This window comes from Coenobita brevimanus, chromosome 71 (genome assembly GCF_032717465.1).
Source record: "Coenobita brevimanus isolate Jiangsu-jjx chromosome 71, ASM3271746v2, whole genome shotgun sequence".
NCBI lineage: Eukaryota > Metazoa > Arthropoda > Malacostraca > Decapoda > Coenobitidae > Coenobita > Coenobita brevimanus.
In genome coordinates, this window is record NC_137024.1 from 39,312,936 (window position 1) to 39,333,022 (window position 20,087).

General features: G+C 39.9%; 2 protein-coding genes across 2 annotated transcripts in view; one reads left to right on the forward strand and one right to left on the reverse strand.

The window, feature by feature from the left end:
* Positions 1–6,711, forward strand: part of LOC145406754 (uncharacterized) — a 50,977-nt gene extending 44,266 nt beyond the window's left edge. Inside the window, exon 6 of the mRNA XM_080277853.1 lies at positions 4,703–6,711. The gene's annotated coding sequence lies outside the window, so the exon portion shown is untranslated. The remainder of the gene's footprint in view (positions 1–4,702) is intronic.
* Positions 6,712–13,159: 6,448 nt separating this feature from the next.
* LOC145406755 (uncharacterized) lies at positions 13,160–14,089 on the reverse strand. Its single transcript, XM_080277854.1, has 2 exons — positions 13,692–14,089; positions 13,160–13,349 (listed from the first exon to the last, which is right to left on the reverse strand). The coding sequence occupies exons 1-2, from the start codon at positions 14,087–14,089 to the stop codon at positions 13,160–13,162; spliced, it is 588 nt and encodes a 195-aa protein (XP_080133980.1).
* Between the last annotated feature and the right edge of the window lie 5,998 nt (positions 14,090–20,087).

The window sequence follows — 20,087 nt, forward strand, 5'->3', positions numbered from 1 at the left end:
GCCTGGATAATCAGGCGGTACCTTTTGAAAACCCTGTAAAGTGTTTGGACCTTTATTTTGATCGTCGTTTGAAGTTTAATTTTCATGTTAATAATTTGCATTCTCGTTGTGATAAACCGTTAAATGTTCTCAAGTACCTAATGGGTACTACATGGGGTGCCAACAGAAAATCCTTCGTAATGGTGTATATGTCCTTTATTAGATCTAAGCTGGACTATAACTCACAGGTATATGGATCGGCGTCTGATGCCACACAGAGAAGGCTGGATGTGTTGCAGAATAAATGTTTGCGAATGTGTCTTGGAGCCTTATGGTGTACACGTGTAGCTCGAATGGAAGTGGAGAATGTACCTCCGCTCTGTATCCGCTGAGACCAACTAATTTTATCTTTTGGCGTTCGGACCACTAGGAAAAGTGATATGTGCAATGTGGCCTGTGCCCCCCTTCGTCAACACTACTATCTTATGAGAGGAGGTTCGTTGGCCACCTCCCGTTCGCCTCCACTTCCTGACTCAAGAGCTTGATGTGGACCTCAATGACTGACAAGTTGGTGTATAAAAAAAAAAAAAAAAAAAAAAAAAAAAAAACCTAGGGAGCCAACAAACTTTGCTGTCAATGTAGCTATCATGGCTCCCAGCACCAAAGACCAAGGCGCCGGAGGCATAGGTGTACCAATTGTGTTGTAACATCTTTGTGCATCATTTTGGGTCCCACCAATTGTACACCGATGGCTCCAAGTCGAGTGAATGTGTGGGTGCTAGTGTGTAGTCGAGTGCATGTGCCCTCAGGTTTCGGCTGCTGACGTCTCTATCTGTGTTTACCTCTGAATTTTTGCAACTGACAAAGCCACAGACTATGCACTAATTTCTAGACATGAATAATTTGTCATATTTTCGAACTCAAAAGCCAGCCCTTCAGGCAATTACTTCTTGCACTACGGATCCTCATTAGCTCCAGGGCTGCATCTTTAATTAATTGCAATCATGCAACAAGTCATTCACGCTGATCTGGGTACCAGGTCATTGTCGTATCTATGGCAATGAGCAGGCTGAATTACTTGCAAAGTCGGCTGTAGAGCTCGAGTAGACTTGGGACGTTCCTCGTATCTGCGGTCGAGTCTCTCGCTTGGAAAGAAATCAATAAATCTTCTGTGGCAAAGTCAGTGGACCAGACTAAATATTCCAACATGCAAACCGCACCTGGGCGATTGGGATACTGTCAAACGTCCCATTCGCCTGGAAGAAAGAGCGTGGTAGGCTTACGTATGAACTACTTGTTATTAACTCATATGAAACCTTATATTGAGAGACGATTCCCACCTCACTGTGACGGTGATGCGGTGTTATTTATCGGTCATATCATCATGCGCTGTCGGCGATTTATTCGTGAACGTGCTTCACTTATAAATCACTGCGATGTAGCAGACGTCCCCTTCACCCTTACCACCATCCTGGGTGATGAGGCTATTGTTATGACTGATAAATTGATGGCTTTCGTGAGAAAGGCCAGATTGATCAGAGTGATGTGACTTTTTTATTGTATGGTTATTGCTTTTTATTAACTGTAAAATATTTATGTACTGTAATATTTAATTCGGGTTGACACTTGACATATTTAAAATAGTTCCTGCTTCTGTCTGATCTATTTCTAATACTGATGTCCCTACATTAAACCACGTTCCTCGCCTGACAGTCACCAGTTGATGAGTGCAAGTGTGCAATATAGAAAGAAATGGGCATTTTCAGTCGATGGTGTTCTGGTGAGTGAGGTACATCACCTTTTGTACACATGTAAATGCTTTCAATTATCTTGTATAAGTTCTCCTAATTAGGGTCAACAGATGGTATATATGGAATAGTTCCTGACACCTCTGGTTCTGTTTCATATATTGATGTCCCCTGTATTGGTTTGTGTCTCTACAGACAATCAGCAGGTGATGAGTGCAGGTATGTAATGTAGAATGGCATTACATATCTGCAGTCGATGGTATTCTCCTGGTCGAGTTATTTTTCCCATTAGTGTAGGATTAGCTATTTGTATCTTTAGGCTTTAGTATAGGCTAGCGATTTGTCTGTTAGGTTTATCAGTTTTAGATTATTAAATTAGGTTTATTTTTTTATAACTTTAGAAATAAGGAAATTAGAAATAAACATACAAAATAAAAACAATTAAAAAACATATCTATGTATCTAATATATATATATATGTGCGTATGTATATATGTATGTACAGTATGTGTAGCTGTGCATATGTATATGTGTGCGTATGTATATATATGTATACGTACTGTATGTATGTATATACATATATTTGCCTTAATGACCAGCGGCTTCGGCCTCGATGGCCGGGAAAAAAAAAAAAAAAAAAAAAAAGCCTTCACTTTCCTCATCCCCCACTATCACTCCTCACCCTCTTATTATCCTTAACCATCCTCTACCAATGTCTACCATGCTCATTTACCCTTCTCCCCCCCCCTCCCCCTTCTTCACCTTCGCCTTCCTTCATAACGGTACTCTTTACCTCCCTTTAACCATTCTTCACTCACCGCTTTCACCCTTTATCACCATCTTGATCGTATTTTAAAACCTTTCTCTTCACTTCCTCTCACCACTCCCCTTCCCGCTACAGTTCCTAACCCTCCCGCACCATCTCCCCCTTCGCTGTAGTGTCTTGCATTGTTTGTGTTAATGTGGTATTATTATTTCCACTGATCAACAGTAACTATAGTGCTGTTTTTACCGTGTTACCGGTATTATGACTACTAGCTACTGTGTTGTTACTAGCAGTGGCGGTGGTATTATTATGGTCTTGTCATTAATATGGTGACTGATAAAACTATGACAAATATGTGTGAAAATTAGAATTGTAGATTTGCTACGCTCCTCATTGTTGCATTAACCAATGAGCAGCCTTAATTAAAACGTTTCTTGGCTCCAACTATCACAGCTGAGTAAACAGGGCATACATAGTAATATTCAGTGAGTGGGAGTGGGGGAACTGATGGAAGGGGCGTGTCCATTCAGCCAAGGTCTCAAATCAACTGAGGTTCAGGAACTTCAGGGCCGTGTGACGTCACCAGTCGGCCTGCGCGGCCTTTTTTTTTTTTTTTTATTTTTTTTTTTTTTTTTTTTTTTTTAGAGTGGGTCGACTTACTATATAATGACATAGATATTCACTGAAAAGTTGATAGTGGGATTCGAACTTCAGAGACCGACACGTTACCAGCCCCACCAGGGTTTTCCACCACAATTACCCGTGAGTCAGGACAGGACTCGGGCTGAAGGAAATACCCCTGGTATTTCCCACAACCATTCATTTCCTATACGCTGTTTGATTGACCTGTGCACCTGGGATGTATGAGGCGAGTAGGGTGTGTTTGATTCACGGCTGCTGATTGGCAGCCGATGATGTATATCCACATCTCCTCATATTATAACACATATATTTATATTTGTAAATTGCTTGCCACATAAGCTGCCAGTTTAAATATGGAATAATTTCCGAAGCTAAAGAGGTCAAAATTAGCTTGAAAAGGTTACGGTTATCAACGAAAATTAAGTTGATTAAAAAGTTTTATAAAACGATGAGAGACGTTTCACGTAAATTATCCACCCACGGTGTACACCTACATCCGCATGTTGCACTATAATACATGCCTGCATTTACTTCAGTGACGTCATCGGCGACCAATCAGCAGCCGCGAATCAAACACACCCTACTCGTTTCATACATCTCAGACACAGGCATGGCTGACCGCAGACGAGGATGACGGTGACGTTATTTACGACACACACACACACACACACACACACACACACACACACACACACACACACACACACACACACACACACACCGGCTTAGTGGTAACGCTCTCACTTAGCATCTGCTAAGACGGGGGTTTGCGCCTTGCTCGGGATGCGAAGTTTCACTGACGAAGCGGGTGGTTACTGTCCCCCTTGAGCAGGGGGATGGGTGGGCTTTGCCCTTAGATCGGACAATATGAGCTCTCAGCTCTCTTCCGGGAGGGTAAAAAGCTGATGATCTCGACCATTATGTGATCCTGACCGACCCGGTGAATTACACACACACACACACACACACACACACACACACACACACACACACACACACACACACACACACACAGCAAAACTATTGAGTCCCCAAGTAATTACATACAAAAAGGGGTGGGACAATATCACGTACTTGTTGCATTATCATATAGGTATATTTAATATGGAATCTTTTATAAATATATATCTGTATATAATTCATTAATTTACTGTATTTGCTTAAGAGTCTGAGTATCATAACACTTTAATAATATAACCAGTTCCCTGGCTAAAATAACAACGATTCATTGACCTTATGCTTCTAGGTTGGTAAACTTAACAATTCTGCCATGAAAAGAAGCTACATGCGTGTATCTCCAAGTAAATGTTAACTGCATTGCCAGAGCCGCAATAAAATGAACGGCCTTATGTCCTTTATTACGGCACAACACTGAATACTATACCGTAGATGATTAGCAGCAAAATATTTTTTATCTGTATTTTCCGCTTTTTGCATACAAAATATAATATTATGGTACATATTTGCAACTAACGTGCAATGCAGCCTTCGCCATCTGAAGTGTCCTTCACTGTACCCTAATGAAATCTGGTTATGTCTGTTTACTATTTTTTTTGTTTTCCTTCAGGTAACCAAGAACTGAGGTCGGAGACAGACAAAAAAGTATGGCGTTACCATCAACTTCCCGTCAAAATGTGCGGTTGAAAAGGCCATACCGTAACCAGCTCCCCACTGCAACACATCTCGCTCTCATCACACCTGTGCTGGGGTTGCCGCAGGACGGAGATTATAAAACACATATTTAGCCATGCAGAAAAACTGATTGTAACAAAATGAAGAAAGGTGCAAAGAATGAGAAAGATGATGGTGCTAAATAATAATTCCAAATATGAGTGTACCGTACTTAAGTACAATTCTGGTCTCCCAAATGTAGTATACAGTATTTGTATGTAAAATTTAGTACTAAGTTCATATCTAATCAGATTTTTAATGAGAGTTAAATAAGGCTACTATCAGAAAACACAAACAGTCATGACAAACTATATTAGGATATCCAACAACCTCCTTGTTTTTATCTGATAAGCGTTACTCTGTTTTCTGTTGATCGCTTTGGTACTTCACAATACTGTACATGATTATTCATTGTCTGCGACTTTTGAGAAGTCAGTTGTGGCAGTCACCATAAAAAAAAAAAAAAAAAAAAAAACTACGTACGGTAACAGAAGCGAAAAAAAAAAAAACGCAATTTTTTTTCTTTTTAAGGAAAGATAATGTTGGAGTAACTAATCTGGAAAATACATTCCTATTGTGGAGATGATTCCATGTTTAGGTCAGGATATGGTTTTCAATTCGCAGCTCCACTTCAGTGTGATGTCTGGAGATTGCTAACACTTCTCTACAGAGGCTGTCTACCATCAAGTCAAACTTCACACAATCATGAGCATGGGAGAATGAATTCTGGCTTTCGATGTTATTCTGTAAGGTCACGTGTGCGTTTCCAATTTCTGTATACCAAAGCATCTCGGGGGTAAACAATGGGCTGTGATATGGTAGGCTAAGGGTTTGTTTCGGTCAGACATGGCTTCTGATAGTTTACATTGTCAAGTTTGGTTTCTGGCTCGTTTTTTCAGCCGTTTGTAATTTTCTGGTTTTATTATTCGTCAGTATTTAAAAAAATGCTTAGATAGGCCTATGTTTCATGTCATTCAATAATTTCATTTGTAATTTTGCTTTTCGATAATCTTTCTGTTACTTTGGTTTAACTTCAATGAAGTGTTGCTCTCTCTCTCTCTCTCTCTCTCTCTCTCTCTCTCTCTCTCTCTCTCTCTCTCTAATATTGTATTCGCCGTGACTGTCTGTGTGGCCTTTCACTCAAAGTGAACTGTGCCGAAAGGTAGTGTGCTTAGACCTTGGATCTCAAAGTGGAATGCACATATACAACTTTTGGCGATAATTTTAAAGTACATGACGAAGCTGGAACCTGTTTGGCCTTTCTATAAAACTGCAGACTGCATTCTGTAGTATGGGATGCAGGCTCTCCATACGTAACAGCCACAGGCGTTACATAAATGACCATCAAAAACTAGGGTTTTTGCACTCCACTTTGCGATTTAAGGATTAAGCATACAACCCAAAACTCAAAATATCAACAATTTTTCCTGGTGTGCTGTTGCCAGGAGTCGAGTTCTCCACAGTTGACCGCAAGGATTTTCCTGGAAAGTTCAGGCCTTACCCAGATGTTGGATGGATGGAAAAAAGACAAGCACATTAGCACTGTATAATAAATACTGAACTTCTTTTATTAAGCATGGCGATTCTGTTGAGATCCGTGATGCGGCGCGCTCAGTGGTCAGTCAGCTGTTCTTTATTTACTTGGGGAATACTTTTGGCGCGAGGTATGTTCGGTGCCTACTCTTGTTTTTGCTATTTGACTGTGTGAATTAAGCTATCGATACGATCATAAATTTATAACATGGAATTATAGTGACTTTACTATTCTGAACTAATATTATTCTGTTATAGAATGCCAAAGGTTAAAAAAAAAAAAAAAAGTTCAATGTGTTCCTTACTTTCGGCATGTACTACTCCTACCTCCTGTACTTCTCCCGATTTAACTGGAGAAATAAAGTGTGTGTGCTCATGCTAAGTGTTTCTTTAGCCATATTACTATTATTAGTAGTAGCAGTAGTAGTAGCAGTAGTAGTAGTAGTAGTAGCAGCAGCAGTACTGTTGTTGTTTTTTTAATAACCTATACTACACCTCTTCCAAGCTGAAAAATGTGGTGCTCTGATATGAAAAGTCACAGAAGCAAAAGTCACAGAAGTTAGACAAAATTTTGGTACACAAATCTGTCTACTTATCTACTCATGAAACTATTGTCTAACGGCGAACCCTATGAAGTATGGCATCGACAAAAAGATCGTTCTTTGATCCAATTAGGTAACGACTCCTTTTCCCACGACACAACCTCCCTTACATATTCTTGTACTTTATCTAGTTGGGAGAAAAAATTCACAAAAATAATGCAATGAGAAGATAAAGAAAGCTAATAATAAAATAGATAAGAATGAGAACTCTATACAATTAAATAAATTAGTTAATAGAACGATATCACGCAACTATTATCTCAGTCGCCGCATCACTGAAAGGAAGGAAACAATAATGGGAGTGAATTGGACGTGGACAGTGTTGGCAGGGTTGATTGGGGAAACTGAACTCATTCAATCCGGCGATGATGTTTTGATTTTACTGACGTCTTTACTTTATTCTTCCTACTTTTTGAGATTTATTCAGCTTAGGAGGGATTTTTCAATCTGGAACTGGAGGCTTTATACAGTATACAGCTTCCATAAATCCCCCCACTAACACATCTCACTTAAGATGATCATTTGTTGGTGGCTTAGTTTTTTCATTATACTCAAACCATCATCAGACGATTTTATTCCACGTAATCGAAATTTATTATAGTCAATGCGTTAATGAAGGTAATATCTAACCTTGACATATCAAAAACTCTGCATAAAAGTCTTGTGGTAAAAGAAAAAAAAACGATATTGTATTACAGAAGTTAACCCGTTTAATTTGGTTGTTCCTTTATTTTATTCATGCAACTCCAGACGATTTTGTTCTACTTGGTGGAAACATGTCAGTGAAGGGTTAATGGGGGCTGTGTCCATGCCCTCCCTCTACTTCGAAAAGTCTCCTCTGAGTTTAATAAACTCGTGTGAAGATTTAAAAAAAAAAAAAAAAGTAGTTCCTCGTAGTGAATGTACTGTACAGTCTTAATTTCTAACCCGCAGTGTCCACAACTTTAATTTTGAAGCTTTCAGTATATTAGCTAATCACTTCTCCGTATTTTCCTCACAGTATCCGCAAAAAATCATTTTCAAGAAAATTAACACAGAAGCTATAAACGATCAAGCCTTATTCATTTCTCCTCCTCCATCCAGTCATCTAATGCCTCATGAGTAACGCGAGGACCTGGAATTATTGTACCACTTACTCCAGGCATTTAGGGCATACATTCCTGAGAGGAACTGTGTGAGCAATAAAGCCTAACCATTCTTTGGACTTATATCCTTGTGGGCATCCTGCGCTTCAAGTCCATTAACCAGTCTGATTATCATGCGTCCATTAGTTAGTTAATTATCCAACGTGGCAAACGATTTTCGAAGACACATGAGACGGTTTGACTTGTCTCTCGACGTAGACTGTCGAATCACCTGCAGGTATCGCCACATCACGTCAGTGGGTGGTGGACAGACACCCACACGTCCAACGAAAGTAACGCATATGAAATAATAAAACCACACAAAAAGGTAGGAATTAACATTTTCGGTGGGAAACTTTGACCTCTAACGATACCAGTCGATGATCAAATGTGAAGCTGAGGGCAAAAACAGGGATGAGGTTGGTGAATATTAACAATGTGAAGGAGAAGAAGAGGTAACCAAAAATGTGATGGAAAGGACAAGGTGGAGACAATATTAAAGTGGCTGGTGAGTCTTGGGAGGCGAGTGACCGTTAAATATGGGCCTGTCGGAGTAACACATCTTAGTGAAAGGAGGCTTCGCAATTGTAAAGAAATGTGATTCTGGAGTAGGAGTAGATTTGGTTGAAAACTGCTTTGTCAGACGCTCGAAGTAGTGATGCCTTCAAGTGATTCTGAACTGAGTGACAAACCAAAATATGGTTTCCTGTAACCCAGGAAAATCTTTACAAAGCAGGATGGTAACCATAAAATGAAGGTCTAAAACAGACCTTGCATATAACTAAAGAACGTTTGGTTTTGTGGGTTATGGCTCTCTAACCGGCTGGTACCCTTAAGAGTTAACGTCCCAGTGGTGACTGAGGTTCATTACTCATATACTGCTGCTCATGGAAGAGCGAGGCTGGTCAACCGCAGCTTAAATGTTGAGGCAGAATAGCCTAGCCTCAGGTTCTTGCGTTTCTCATGGTGCAAAAGGGACTGAGAGAGAGAGAGAGAGAGAGAGAGAGAGAGAGGGAATCTAAAAGTAATTATAGATACAGTACTCAGTTCAGAAGGACTATTCTTGAGCGGAGAGGAAAATTGAGGATAATTTTCGCGCGCGCGCACGCGTATCTATCTACAGAGAGAGAGAGAGAGAGAGAGAGATTTAATTTGTCACGGCATAACGATTTTTCGACTGACTGAATGGTCTGTCGTTCTCATAGAGTTAAAAATTTAAGTCTCCAAGATTCATTTAAGACTTTTTTTTTTTCAAGCAACCAACGAACTATTTTATTTTAAAGAGTAACTCTCTTTGGCACTGGTATTCTATGACTGTGGGTGAGGCCTAAGAAAGAGTGCTGGTTATCAAAAATCGGAGAAATTAAGATAAGGAATCGTACAGGGTTGTAGATAAGTGTAGAAGGGAGGGGAGGGTGGCAGAGGAGTGTATTATCGTGGGTTAAAAAAGAGGGGGGGGGGGGAAGAACATTATAACGGAACATATGGGCACAGCTTTTCGGCATATACCACCCTGACAGCATAAGATTACGTCATAACAACAGAATACAAGGATTTGTAAAAATATGGACTTTAAAACACAAGAACTTGACTAAGATTACCAACATTTCCAAAAGAATGCTGGACGGTGTGCACATACCGACAATACACCGACATATTTCTGTGGAAACTGCCATTATTATTAATAAACACAAGGTATACAGAAGGATAAGGTAGCACCATTCCCAGTGAGTTCTGAAGTAATCGAAAAAGGAATGAGATTTATATCTCAGCTGATGCTGGGGGTTTCTTACACTATAAAACGATGCTTTGCTTTAGTAATGTTGTTGTTGTTGTTGTTGCTGTACTGCGAACGGTCGCACTGACAGTATGTACAGTCAAAATCAGGATCTTGCAACTGGTACCTTACATGTCTGCGGAGCTGACTGGGATAGTAGTGACGTCACATGCATTGCAGCGCTGACTGGCTGGTCAGAGATGATGTCACGGGTTCATTATGTCTGCGGAGCTGACTGGCTAGCTAGTAATGACGTCACATGCATTGCAGCGCTGACTGGCTGGTCAGAGATGATGTCATGGGTTCATTTCGCCCCATCCCCTTGCCATCCGTCAAATTCTGAACACGAGCTTTACTGATAGACGTAATTTTCTTTCGAATAATTAACAGTGGTTGTGCTGTGGTTTCGTGCAGCTCGACATACTAGAAGAAATCTGTACCCTTTTATGGGCTTCCAGAACACCAAAAACTTAAAAGAACCGGGCTGAATGTTTGCAAAGGAAACATGCAAACATTATCGATTTAACAAGACTGAATCCTGGTAATGAAGGAAAGAAATGGCTACGTATATCAACAAATAATCTAGTCGACGTATTCTGTTAAATCTAGTCGATCATCTACGTATTAATATTACAGAGTAAAGGGCAAATCTGTTGGTGACTGCACACCAGATATGGCCTGACCGCAGTGCATCCGCTCACTCTCTTTTATAGCAATATGTTTAAGATTTTTTTTTTTTTTTCACCAGAATTAACTGGCCAAATGCTGTGAGATGTTACCAACAACTATGCAGTATAATACACACATGCTCGACAAAAAGATTAATAATACGAGAAGGAGATATTGTGTATGTCGAGCTTGTAACATGAGGTAGTGTAATGCTGTGTCTACCGTAGTCCTCTAACCATGCTCTTTATTTAGTTATTATCTTGACTTTCTTCAAATAGGATTAAATTTACGTAGATCCATATAAACAGAAAGATATGAATGGAATGTAATATTTTCATGGAATTTTTATAATGAAATACTGAATACAAAGTTCACCGACAAATCCCAGTACATGAAGAAAGTCAAGATAATGACTACATAAAGAGCAAGAGTAGAGGACGACGGCAGACAAAGCTTTAGACTACCTCATGTTACAAGCTCGATGAGCACATTATCTCCTCCTCTTATTAACAATCACTTTGTCAAGCATGTGTATATTAAACTGCAGAGTTGTTGTTAACATCTCACTGCATTTGGCCAAGAAAGAATTGCCAACTAGGATTTTTTACAAGCCCAGGTGATGCTACCTGTCTCTATTTACCTTCAGTGAATAAACATGACCACTGGATCCTAAAATTTGAATCTATGTGCCCCTTGACCTCTGACGTCACGAATTCTTTTAATCTAAAAAAGAAAAAGTAAAGACGTCTGGGGTTACTTTTCCCCAGGAACAATTGTACCATGTTTGAAATGAATTTGTAAAGAAATAAAAGAATGACACGATAGTGAACCGTCCCTGGAAGAAACAAAGAGGAAGAAAGTATGTTTGTACTATGGTGCGGAGACCTGATAACCTAAAAATATAAAACACCAGGACACGCGAAGATAATATTAGGAAAACAGGATACTAGAACATCAGAAAACATAACATTTATAAGAATATTAAAACATATGAATTTGTGTGTGTGTGTGGGGGGGGGGGGGTAAGGGGCTGGTGATATATTACTGGTACAGGGAACACAGGGACTGGTGTTAAGGGCGGTACTGTATCCGCTGGGTGGCAACACAATGGCCGGAAGTGATCTACAGAATCACGGTGATCAACCATACTTCTGACGTTTGGTTCGTGTGTAAGTACGAATGTACGTATATATGTAACAAAAATTCCATAAGTATGTATGTATGTACGGAATTGTGTATGTACGTATGTATGTATGTACGTATGTATGCAAAAAACACTCAGTACGTATATGTGTGTGCAACTATGTATGTACACCCACAATCAAAAGTTCGTCGACAGTCCCTGTCAGGCATATGTTTCTACAGGCTGCCGATAGGTGGCGCAACGATCTAGCACGAGCGTAGTGGGAAGTGGAGTCAGTCAACGAAACTTGAGAGGGAGAGGGAAGCGACAAGGGAGGGGTACGAACCCGTGGAGATCGGAATACAATGCATCTCGTGTGTTTTGCTGGTATCAATAATACATTGTTATATCCAGACTATTATACAAAACTTATTATAATTCACCTTAGTTTACGTAAACAGATCTTCCACAGCTGAAAATACAAACAAATTAGTGGTGTCTCGAACAAGATTCCGACTTATTCGAGGCATCTCTGCTGCAATTACCGTAGGTTGACCTGGGTCTTTTGCAAAAGGCGGCCCGATGGTAGGAGACTTCAAATTAGTATTTTTCTCGGCATGTGTGTCTAGGGCCATTTCAGGCCAAGTGTCAGGCATGCGAACTCGTGTCTACCTTATTCTTTCTCACTCGTTTGTGTGTGTGTGTGTGTGTGTGTGTGTGTGTGTGTGTGTGTGTGTGTGTGTGTGTGTGTGTGACGCTTTTTGCACTTCCTGTCTGCGGTTGAGCCTGAAAGACGCTCGTGTAATAACTCTTAAACTTACCACAAGATTTTTGTTTTTTCATGATATTTGAATATTGCCCATAAAAATTGCAAAGCTAAACTGAATATATCTTTATCTTAAGCCAACATGACATAATATTTTTTAGTACCCGAAGCGAGCGAGCACAAACTAGAATATGTCACAGTCTTGGAATTTACGTCTGCGCCTTACCCATTAGGCCTGTGGTTATCAAATGGCTGATATGATTAGATACCACTATGGGATCGATATGTCACTTGTGAAGTTTGCAGTATGTGCTATAGTCAAAGGTTTTAAGGCTATAATGTTACCAAGTTGAGAGGTTATTGTATGATATATTAAAGTGTCATGAAATACTGTTTGTTTTTATAAGACAATAGTAACAAAGAAAAAAGTAATTCACAGAAATGAACAGTGAAAATTATTATAACTGTATAACATTTACATACAGTATAATATATTAGTAGGTAACATTGTTGGATTATACAAGCAGTGTATATTACATATTATATTCTATTAACCAGAACGAAAATATTGCCAAATAGTATCATCCCAATCATGGTAGTCACTTTTCCATTTATCAACTCCGTAGCCCAAATCACTCAGAGACTTTGGATGATTTAATAGGACGACCATCCTCCTTGTGCATCAATCACTTCATTAAGTCTGTTTGGCATTGACCTCACAAGATTGGTGCATATATTTGGACGTCGACGTATGCCTTCCTATACGTCCTGAGCGTGACGCATAATGGCAGCTTTCGTGCGCTCTTGCCCAATATCCCACTCCTGAACCATCATTGCCCACAGGTTTTCGATGGGGTTCATACCACATCCTTTGGCTGGCCAGTCGATGAAGTTACATTCGGGATGAACATCAATCCACTCTCTTACCATTCTGCTCATGTGGACGGGGCTGCAGTCATGCACAATATGGATAGTGTGAGGGGTTGGGATTGCCATCACATGCACTGTGGGCAGGAGAACATCCTCAAGAATTCTTATATATTGTTCACTTGTTAATTTACCATTAATTTCCAACAGTTCTCCGGGTCCGTAAGCCCACATTCAACCCCACAGCGACGTAGATACACGTCCACTTTTTGCTTTGGTAAAAATGTGTTTGTCTAAGTATCTCGTTTTCGTGACCCTCCAGCACACCCCAGGCCCTGCCTTTACAGAAGAAAAACACTTTTCATCTGTAAATATTACATTCTTCCAAAATAACTCGTCTTCTGTTGAGTACTGTAGGACAAACCCCAGTCGATCATCTTTGTTGTAAGGGGTCAACACTTCTTTTACGGCAGGCACATGACACTTGATAATAGCTGCGTGGAGCCGTCGACGCACAGTGGGGACACTGCAGGCCAGGTGCAAATCACGTGGATAGTTCACGACAGGTGTTAACGGTCGCTCCTGTGCTCTCTCCACAATTGCCTCGTCCTGCTCGGGAGTTGTTGCTTTTGGCCGTCCACTACGAGGCTTTGAGCTGACTGACCCCTGTTCTTGCCAGCGCTTGATCAACTTATGCACTGTAGACCGATGCAGGCCGAGTTCTTGAGCAATGGCACCTGAAGTAATGCCGCCCTCCCATAGTCCAATTATTCGCCCACGATCGGCGATGATTCGCGAAGAATTCGCACGACCCTCTGCCATCTTGCCTGATATTGAAAATACAAAGAAATATATATATATATGTAAACATCCATTTTTAAGGTTTTCATGGTGCAAATCGTTCATCAAACGGATATATATATATATATATATATATATATATATATATATATATATATATATATATATATATATATATATATATCATCGAATGGGGTTTGCCCTACAGTACTCAACAGAAGACGAGTTATTTTGGAAGAATGTAATATTTACAGATGAAAAGTGTTTTTCTTCTGTAAAGGCAGGGCCTGGGGTGTGCTGGAGGGTCACGAAAACGAGATACTTTGACAAACACATTTTTACCAAAGCAAAAAGTGGACGTGTATCTACGTCGCTGTGGGGTTGAATGTGGGCTTACGGACCCGGAGAACTGTTGGAAATTAATGGTAAATTAACAAGTGAACAATATATAAGAATTCTTGAGGATGTTCTCCTGCCCACAGTGCATGTGATGGCAATCCCAACCCCTCACACTATCCATATTGTGCATGACTGCAGCCCCGTCCACATGAGCAGAATGGTAAGAGAGTGGATTGATGTTCATCCCGAATGTAACTTCATCGACTGGCCAGCCAAAGGATGTGGTATGAACCCCATCGAAAACCTGTGGGCAATGATGGTTCAGGAGTGGGATATTGGGCAAGAGCGCACGAAAGCTGCCATTATGCGTCACGCTCAGGACGTATAGGAAGGCATACGTCGACGTCCAAATATATGCACCAATCTTGTGAGGTCAATGCCAAACAGACTTAATGAAGTGATTGATGCACAAGGAGGATGGTCGTCCTATTAAATCATCCAAAGTCTCTGAGTGATCTGGGCTACGGAGTTGATAAATGGAAAAGTGACTACCATGATTGGGATGATACTATTTGGCAATATTTTCATTCTGGTTAATAGAATATAATATGTAATATGCACTGCTTGTATAATCCAACAATGTTACCTACTAATATATTATACTGTATGTAAATGTTATACAGTTATAATAATTTTCACTGTTCATTTCAGTGAATTACTTTTTTCTTTGTTACTATTGTCTTATAAAAACAAACAGTATTTCATGACACTTTAATATATCATACAATAACCTCTCAACTTGGTAACATTATAGCCTTAAAACCTTTGACTATAGCACATACTGCAAACTTCACAAGTGACATATCGATCCCATAGTGGTATCTAATCATATCAGCCATTTGATAACCACAGGCCTAATGGGTAAGGCGCAGACGTAAATTCCAAGACTGTGACATATTCTAGTTTGTGCTCGCTCGCTTCGGGTACTAAAAAATATTATGTCATGTTGGCTTAAGATAAAGATATGTTCAGTTTAGCTTTGCAATTTTTATGGGCAATATTCAAATATCATGAAAAAACAAAAATCTTGTGGTAAGTTTAAGAGTTATTACACGAGCGTCTTTCAGGCTCAACCGCAGACAGGAAGTGCAAAAAGCGTCACACACACACACACACACACACACAAACGAGTGAGAAAGAATAAGGTAGACACGAGTTCGCATGCCTGACACTTGGCCTGAAATAGCCCTAGACACACATGCCGAGAAAAATACTAATTTGAAGTCTCCTACCATCGGGCCGCCTTTTGCAAAAGACCCAGGTCAACCTACGGTAATTGCAGCAGAGATGCCTCGAATAAGTCGGAATCTTGTTCGAGACACCACTAATTTGTTTGTATTTTCAGCTGTGGAAGATCTATTTACGTAAACTAAGGTGAATTATAATAAGTTTTGTATAATAGTCTGGATATAACAATGTATTATTGATAACAGCAAAACACACGAGATGCATTGTATTCCGATCGCCACGGGTTCGTACCCCTCCCTTGTCGCCTCCCTCTCCCTCTCAAGTTTCGTTGACTGACTCCACTTCCCACTACGCTCGTGCTAGATCGTTGCGCCACCTATCGGCAGCCTGTAGAAACATATGCCTGACAGGGACTGTCGACGAACTTTTGATTGTTGGTGTACGTGTGTAACAAAAGCCCAATTTGTATGGATGTGTGTAATAGCCTCACCATGCATATATATATATATATATATATATATATATATATATATATATATATATATATATATATATATATATATATCAGCCATAACTAGTCCACTGATAAACAAAGGCCTCCCCCAACCTTTTCCACGAATTCCTTGACTGAGCGAATCTTTGCCAAGTTTTCCCAGCAAAATCTCTCTCTCATCTCTCCATCTCCTGTCTGGCCCTTTTCTGCTACGCTTACAATCTCTTGGTGTCCAGTCAGCCACTTGCTTCATCGGTTATCCCTTATTCTTGCTATACGGCCTGCCCACCTCCATTTCTGTTCTTTTATAACTTCTATAATATCTTTGACTTTAGTCTGCTCTCTCACCCAAGTTGATCTTTTCCTGTCTCTTAAAGATATTCCCAACATTGACCTTTCCATTGCTCTCTGAGAACGGATTAATTTATTTTCCACTGATTTTGTCAGTTTCCAGGTCTCACAACCATACGTCATAGCTGGAATTATACATTCGTTATATACTTTTCGTTTCATACAAACTGGCAAGCTACTTTTCGTAATGTCTCTATGTTTACCGAAAGCTTTCCATCCAATTGTAATGCGTCTTTTTATTTCGCTATCATGATCTTTCGTTAATTTTAGTACTTGTCCCAAGTAGTTGTTCTCCTCAGCTTCTTCAAGAATTTCATCGCTTATTCTGATGACACGCTTTGGTGTCTGTGGATTAAACATTACTTTAGTTTTACTCCGGTTCATCTTCAGGCCTACTTTCAGACTTTCTCTGTTCAGGTCATTTAACATTTCTTGCAATGCCTCCGCTGTTTCTGAGATTAGGACAATGTCATCTGCAAATCTTAAATGGTTTAGCTTTTCTCCATCTATGTTCACTCCTTTGTTTTCCCAGTCTAGCTTTCTGAAAATACTTTCTAGGCATGCTGTAAATAATTTTGGTGAAATTGTATCTCCCTGACGCACGCCCTGCTCAATCTTAATTTTTTCCGAGTCCTTATGTAATTTAACTGTAGCAGTTCCCTCTTTATATATGTTTTCGAGCAGTTTTACAGTGTTCTCATTCACTCCTTGTTCTCGCAATGAATTTATAATTGCTATGTGCTCCACTGAATCAAATGCTTTTTCGTACTCAGCAAAACCTAAGCACAGTGGTTTATTATATTCTGTAGTTTTCTCAATTAGCTGATTCATTGTGTGTAGATGATCAGTGGTGGAATACCCGCTTCGGAATCCTGCCTGTTCACGAGGTTGGTTTTCCTCCAAAATTGTTGTTATTCTGTTCGTAAGGACTTTAGTGAAGAGTTTGTAAATGACTGATAATAAGCTAATGGGCCGATAATTACTACGATCTTTTGAGTCACCTTTTTTGTAGTGTAAAATAACTACTGCATTACACAATGTTTTGGGAATTTTCTTCTGTTTTATACAGTGGGGTATATAAGTGAGCAAGCCGATTTTGTACTTCTACACCTGCATCCAACAGTAAATCTGTTACTATTCCATCTTCTCCCTGAGCCTTCCCTCTTTTCATAATTTTAAGACAATTATTTACTTCGTCTGGTGTTACCTCAGATATTTCACTTGTGTCAACTGAAAAGTTAGCTACTGGTATTACTGTCTTTGATGCATACAGCTCTCTGTAAAATTCTTCAACTCTCTTTATCTCTTCATTTAATGATTTTACCGTTTTTTTCTTTCTGTGATGTCATTTGTTGCTCTCCTAGTGTCATTTTACTTCGGACCTATTTCAGACTTTTACCATTTTTGATGGTTTCTTTGATCTGATCCATGTTTCTCTGTCTTTTTTCTTCTCTTTGTCTTTTGTTGATAAGCTTATTTAATTCCGCTCGTTCTATTTCGTCTTTGTTTTTATTTTCATTTCCTTTCGTTTTTTCATAAGCTCGAGTGTCTTTTCTGAATTTTTCTTGGTTTTGGTTGTATTAGGTTCCCCTACTACTTCCGCTGATTCTCTTAGCACTTTTGTTAGTCTGTCATTCAGTTCATCAATGTCACATTCAGCATTACTTAGAGCATGAAATCTGTTCCTTCCTTCCAACTGAAAGGCTGCTTTGTTTTCGTTTACTATTATTGGGCATATCTTTTTATCTTTAATCATCTTCTCTCTTTCACTTCTGAAATTGAATCTGGCTGTGCAACCCACCATTCTATGAAAACTTCCTATATTTACTTTGTTGATAACTGTGACATTTGTGACCGTGTTATTCTTATCTGCTATAATGAAGTCGATTTCATTCTTTATTTCTCCATTTGGGCTTCTCCAGGTCCACTCTCTCCCTGTTCTTTTGTGGAAGAATGTGTTCATTATTCTCATGTTAAACATTTCAGCAAAATTTACCAGCATTTCTCCTCTTTCATTCTTTTCTCCCACTCGAATTTTCCAATGCATGCTTCGCCATTTTTCGACTTCCCAACTTTTGCATTGAAGTCTCCTATGAGTATAGTATATGTTGTCTTTTCTTCTTCCATAATCTGGGAGATGTCATCATAGAATGTTTCTATTTCTTCATCTGGGCTTTGAGAAGTTGGTGCATATACTTGTGTTACTTTCAGGGTATAAATTATGCACAGTCTAATGACAACAAATGCTGCTCTGATACACTGCTGAAATTAACAATGTTGTCTGCAAGATTTCTGTTAATTAGAAATCCTACACCACTAACTCTCATTTTCCCTTCCTCTGTAGTAAAATAGGTGGCTGCTGTCTACGAGCTGAATTACCTTTTCTTCTTTTCTGTGGATCTCACTCAAACCTACAATATCCCAACTAATGTTTTCCAGTTCAGTCATTGGGTTATCAAGTTTGTAATCTTCTGCGAGGCTTCTTACATTGTATGCATAGATCTTCATGGATTTCAATTTGTTTCATAACCAAGAGTCTAATTTTCCAACACAGTGCCTACTCACTTTCGGTGGCACACTGCCCGTAAGCATAGGAGGCAGTGTGGTTGGACCTTTAGTAGACGACGATCCAACAGGAACGCCCGTCAAATCATTTGCAAGAGAACTCATGTTTGGTTGGGAGGATTGTGGCAAATAATCTCACCTCCCTGCCACATAGTTTCTGGTGAGATATAATTTTTGTGCCACCTTATTCGTTATATTCGGTGGAGCCCTATATATCTATAGGGGGTCCCATGGTCCGCGCCGTCTAAGACGGTACCTCGTATATCTACAAGGCCTTCCCCTATCCGCCACCCAGGGACGCGCCAGGTAGCAATGGGATTCTGCTCCTGGATATATATAGATTATGTGAAGCTACAGAACGTGGTGAATGTTATTGGCGTATCCGATAGAGCCAGGATTCCGGGGGCTTGAATGATGAGTTAATGGAAGCGTGGCCCATTGGATTGAGCAATTTTGGGCTGTCTGGACATTGCTACTCCTCACCCTGCCCTTGGGTGGGAAAGGAGGTCCGGATGATGATGATGATGATGATGATTATATATATATATATATATATATATATATATATATATATATATATATATATATATATATATGAACTCTGACATAGCTGACATGCCCATCTGATCCAGATTGGTGTCCTCCGAGGTGTTTCGGTCACTTTTGTGCTCCTGTGACGGCCTCGTTCATGAAACGGGTGGCAGGGTGCACAGTTTTGAAGACACGTTCGTGTGTGTGTGTGTGTGTGTGTGTGTGTGTGTGTGTGTGTGTGAGAGAGAGAGAGAGAGAGAGAGAGAGAGAGAGGACTTCTGAGTGCTGTTCTGATCACGTGTGCTACCGCGACGAATTCGCACTGCGACCAGCCAGGCAAGCGCGCAAGGGAAGGCACTTGTATATTATACTGATGTTCAGCGCTGCATAAGCGACGCACAAGTGCACATAATCAGTACTAAACACGGTACATATACGTTTATACTATACAGCCCGTAAGTATATATACAAACGCACACATACCACTACATA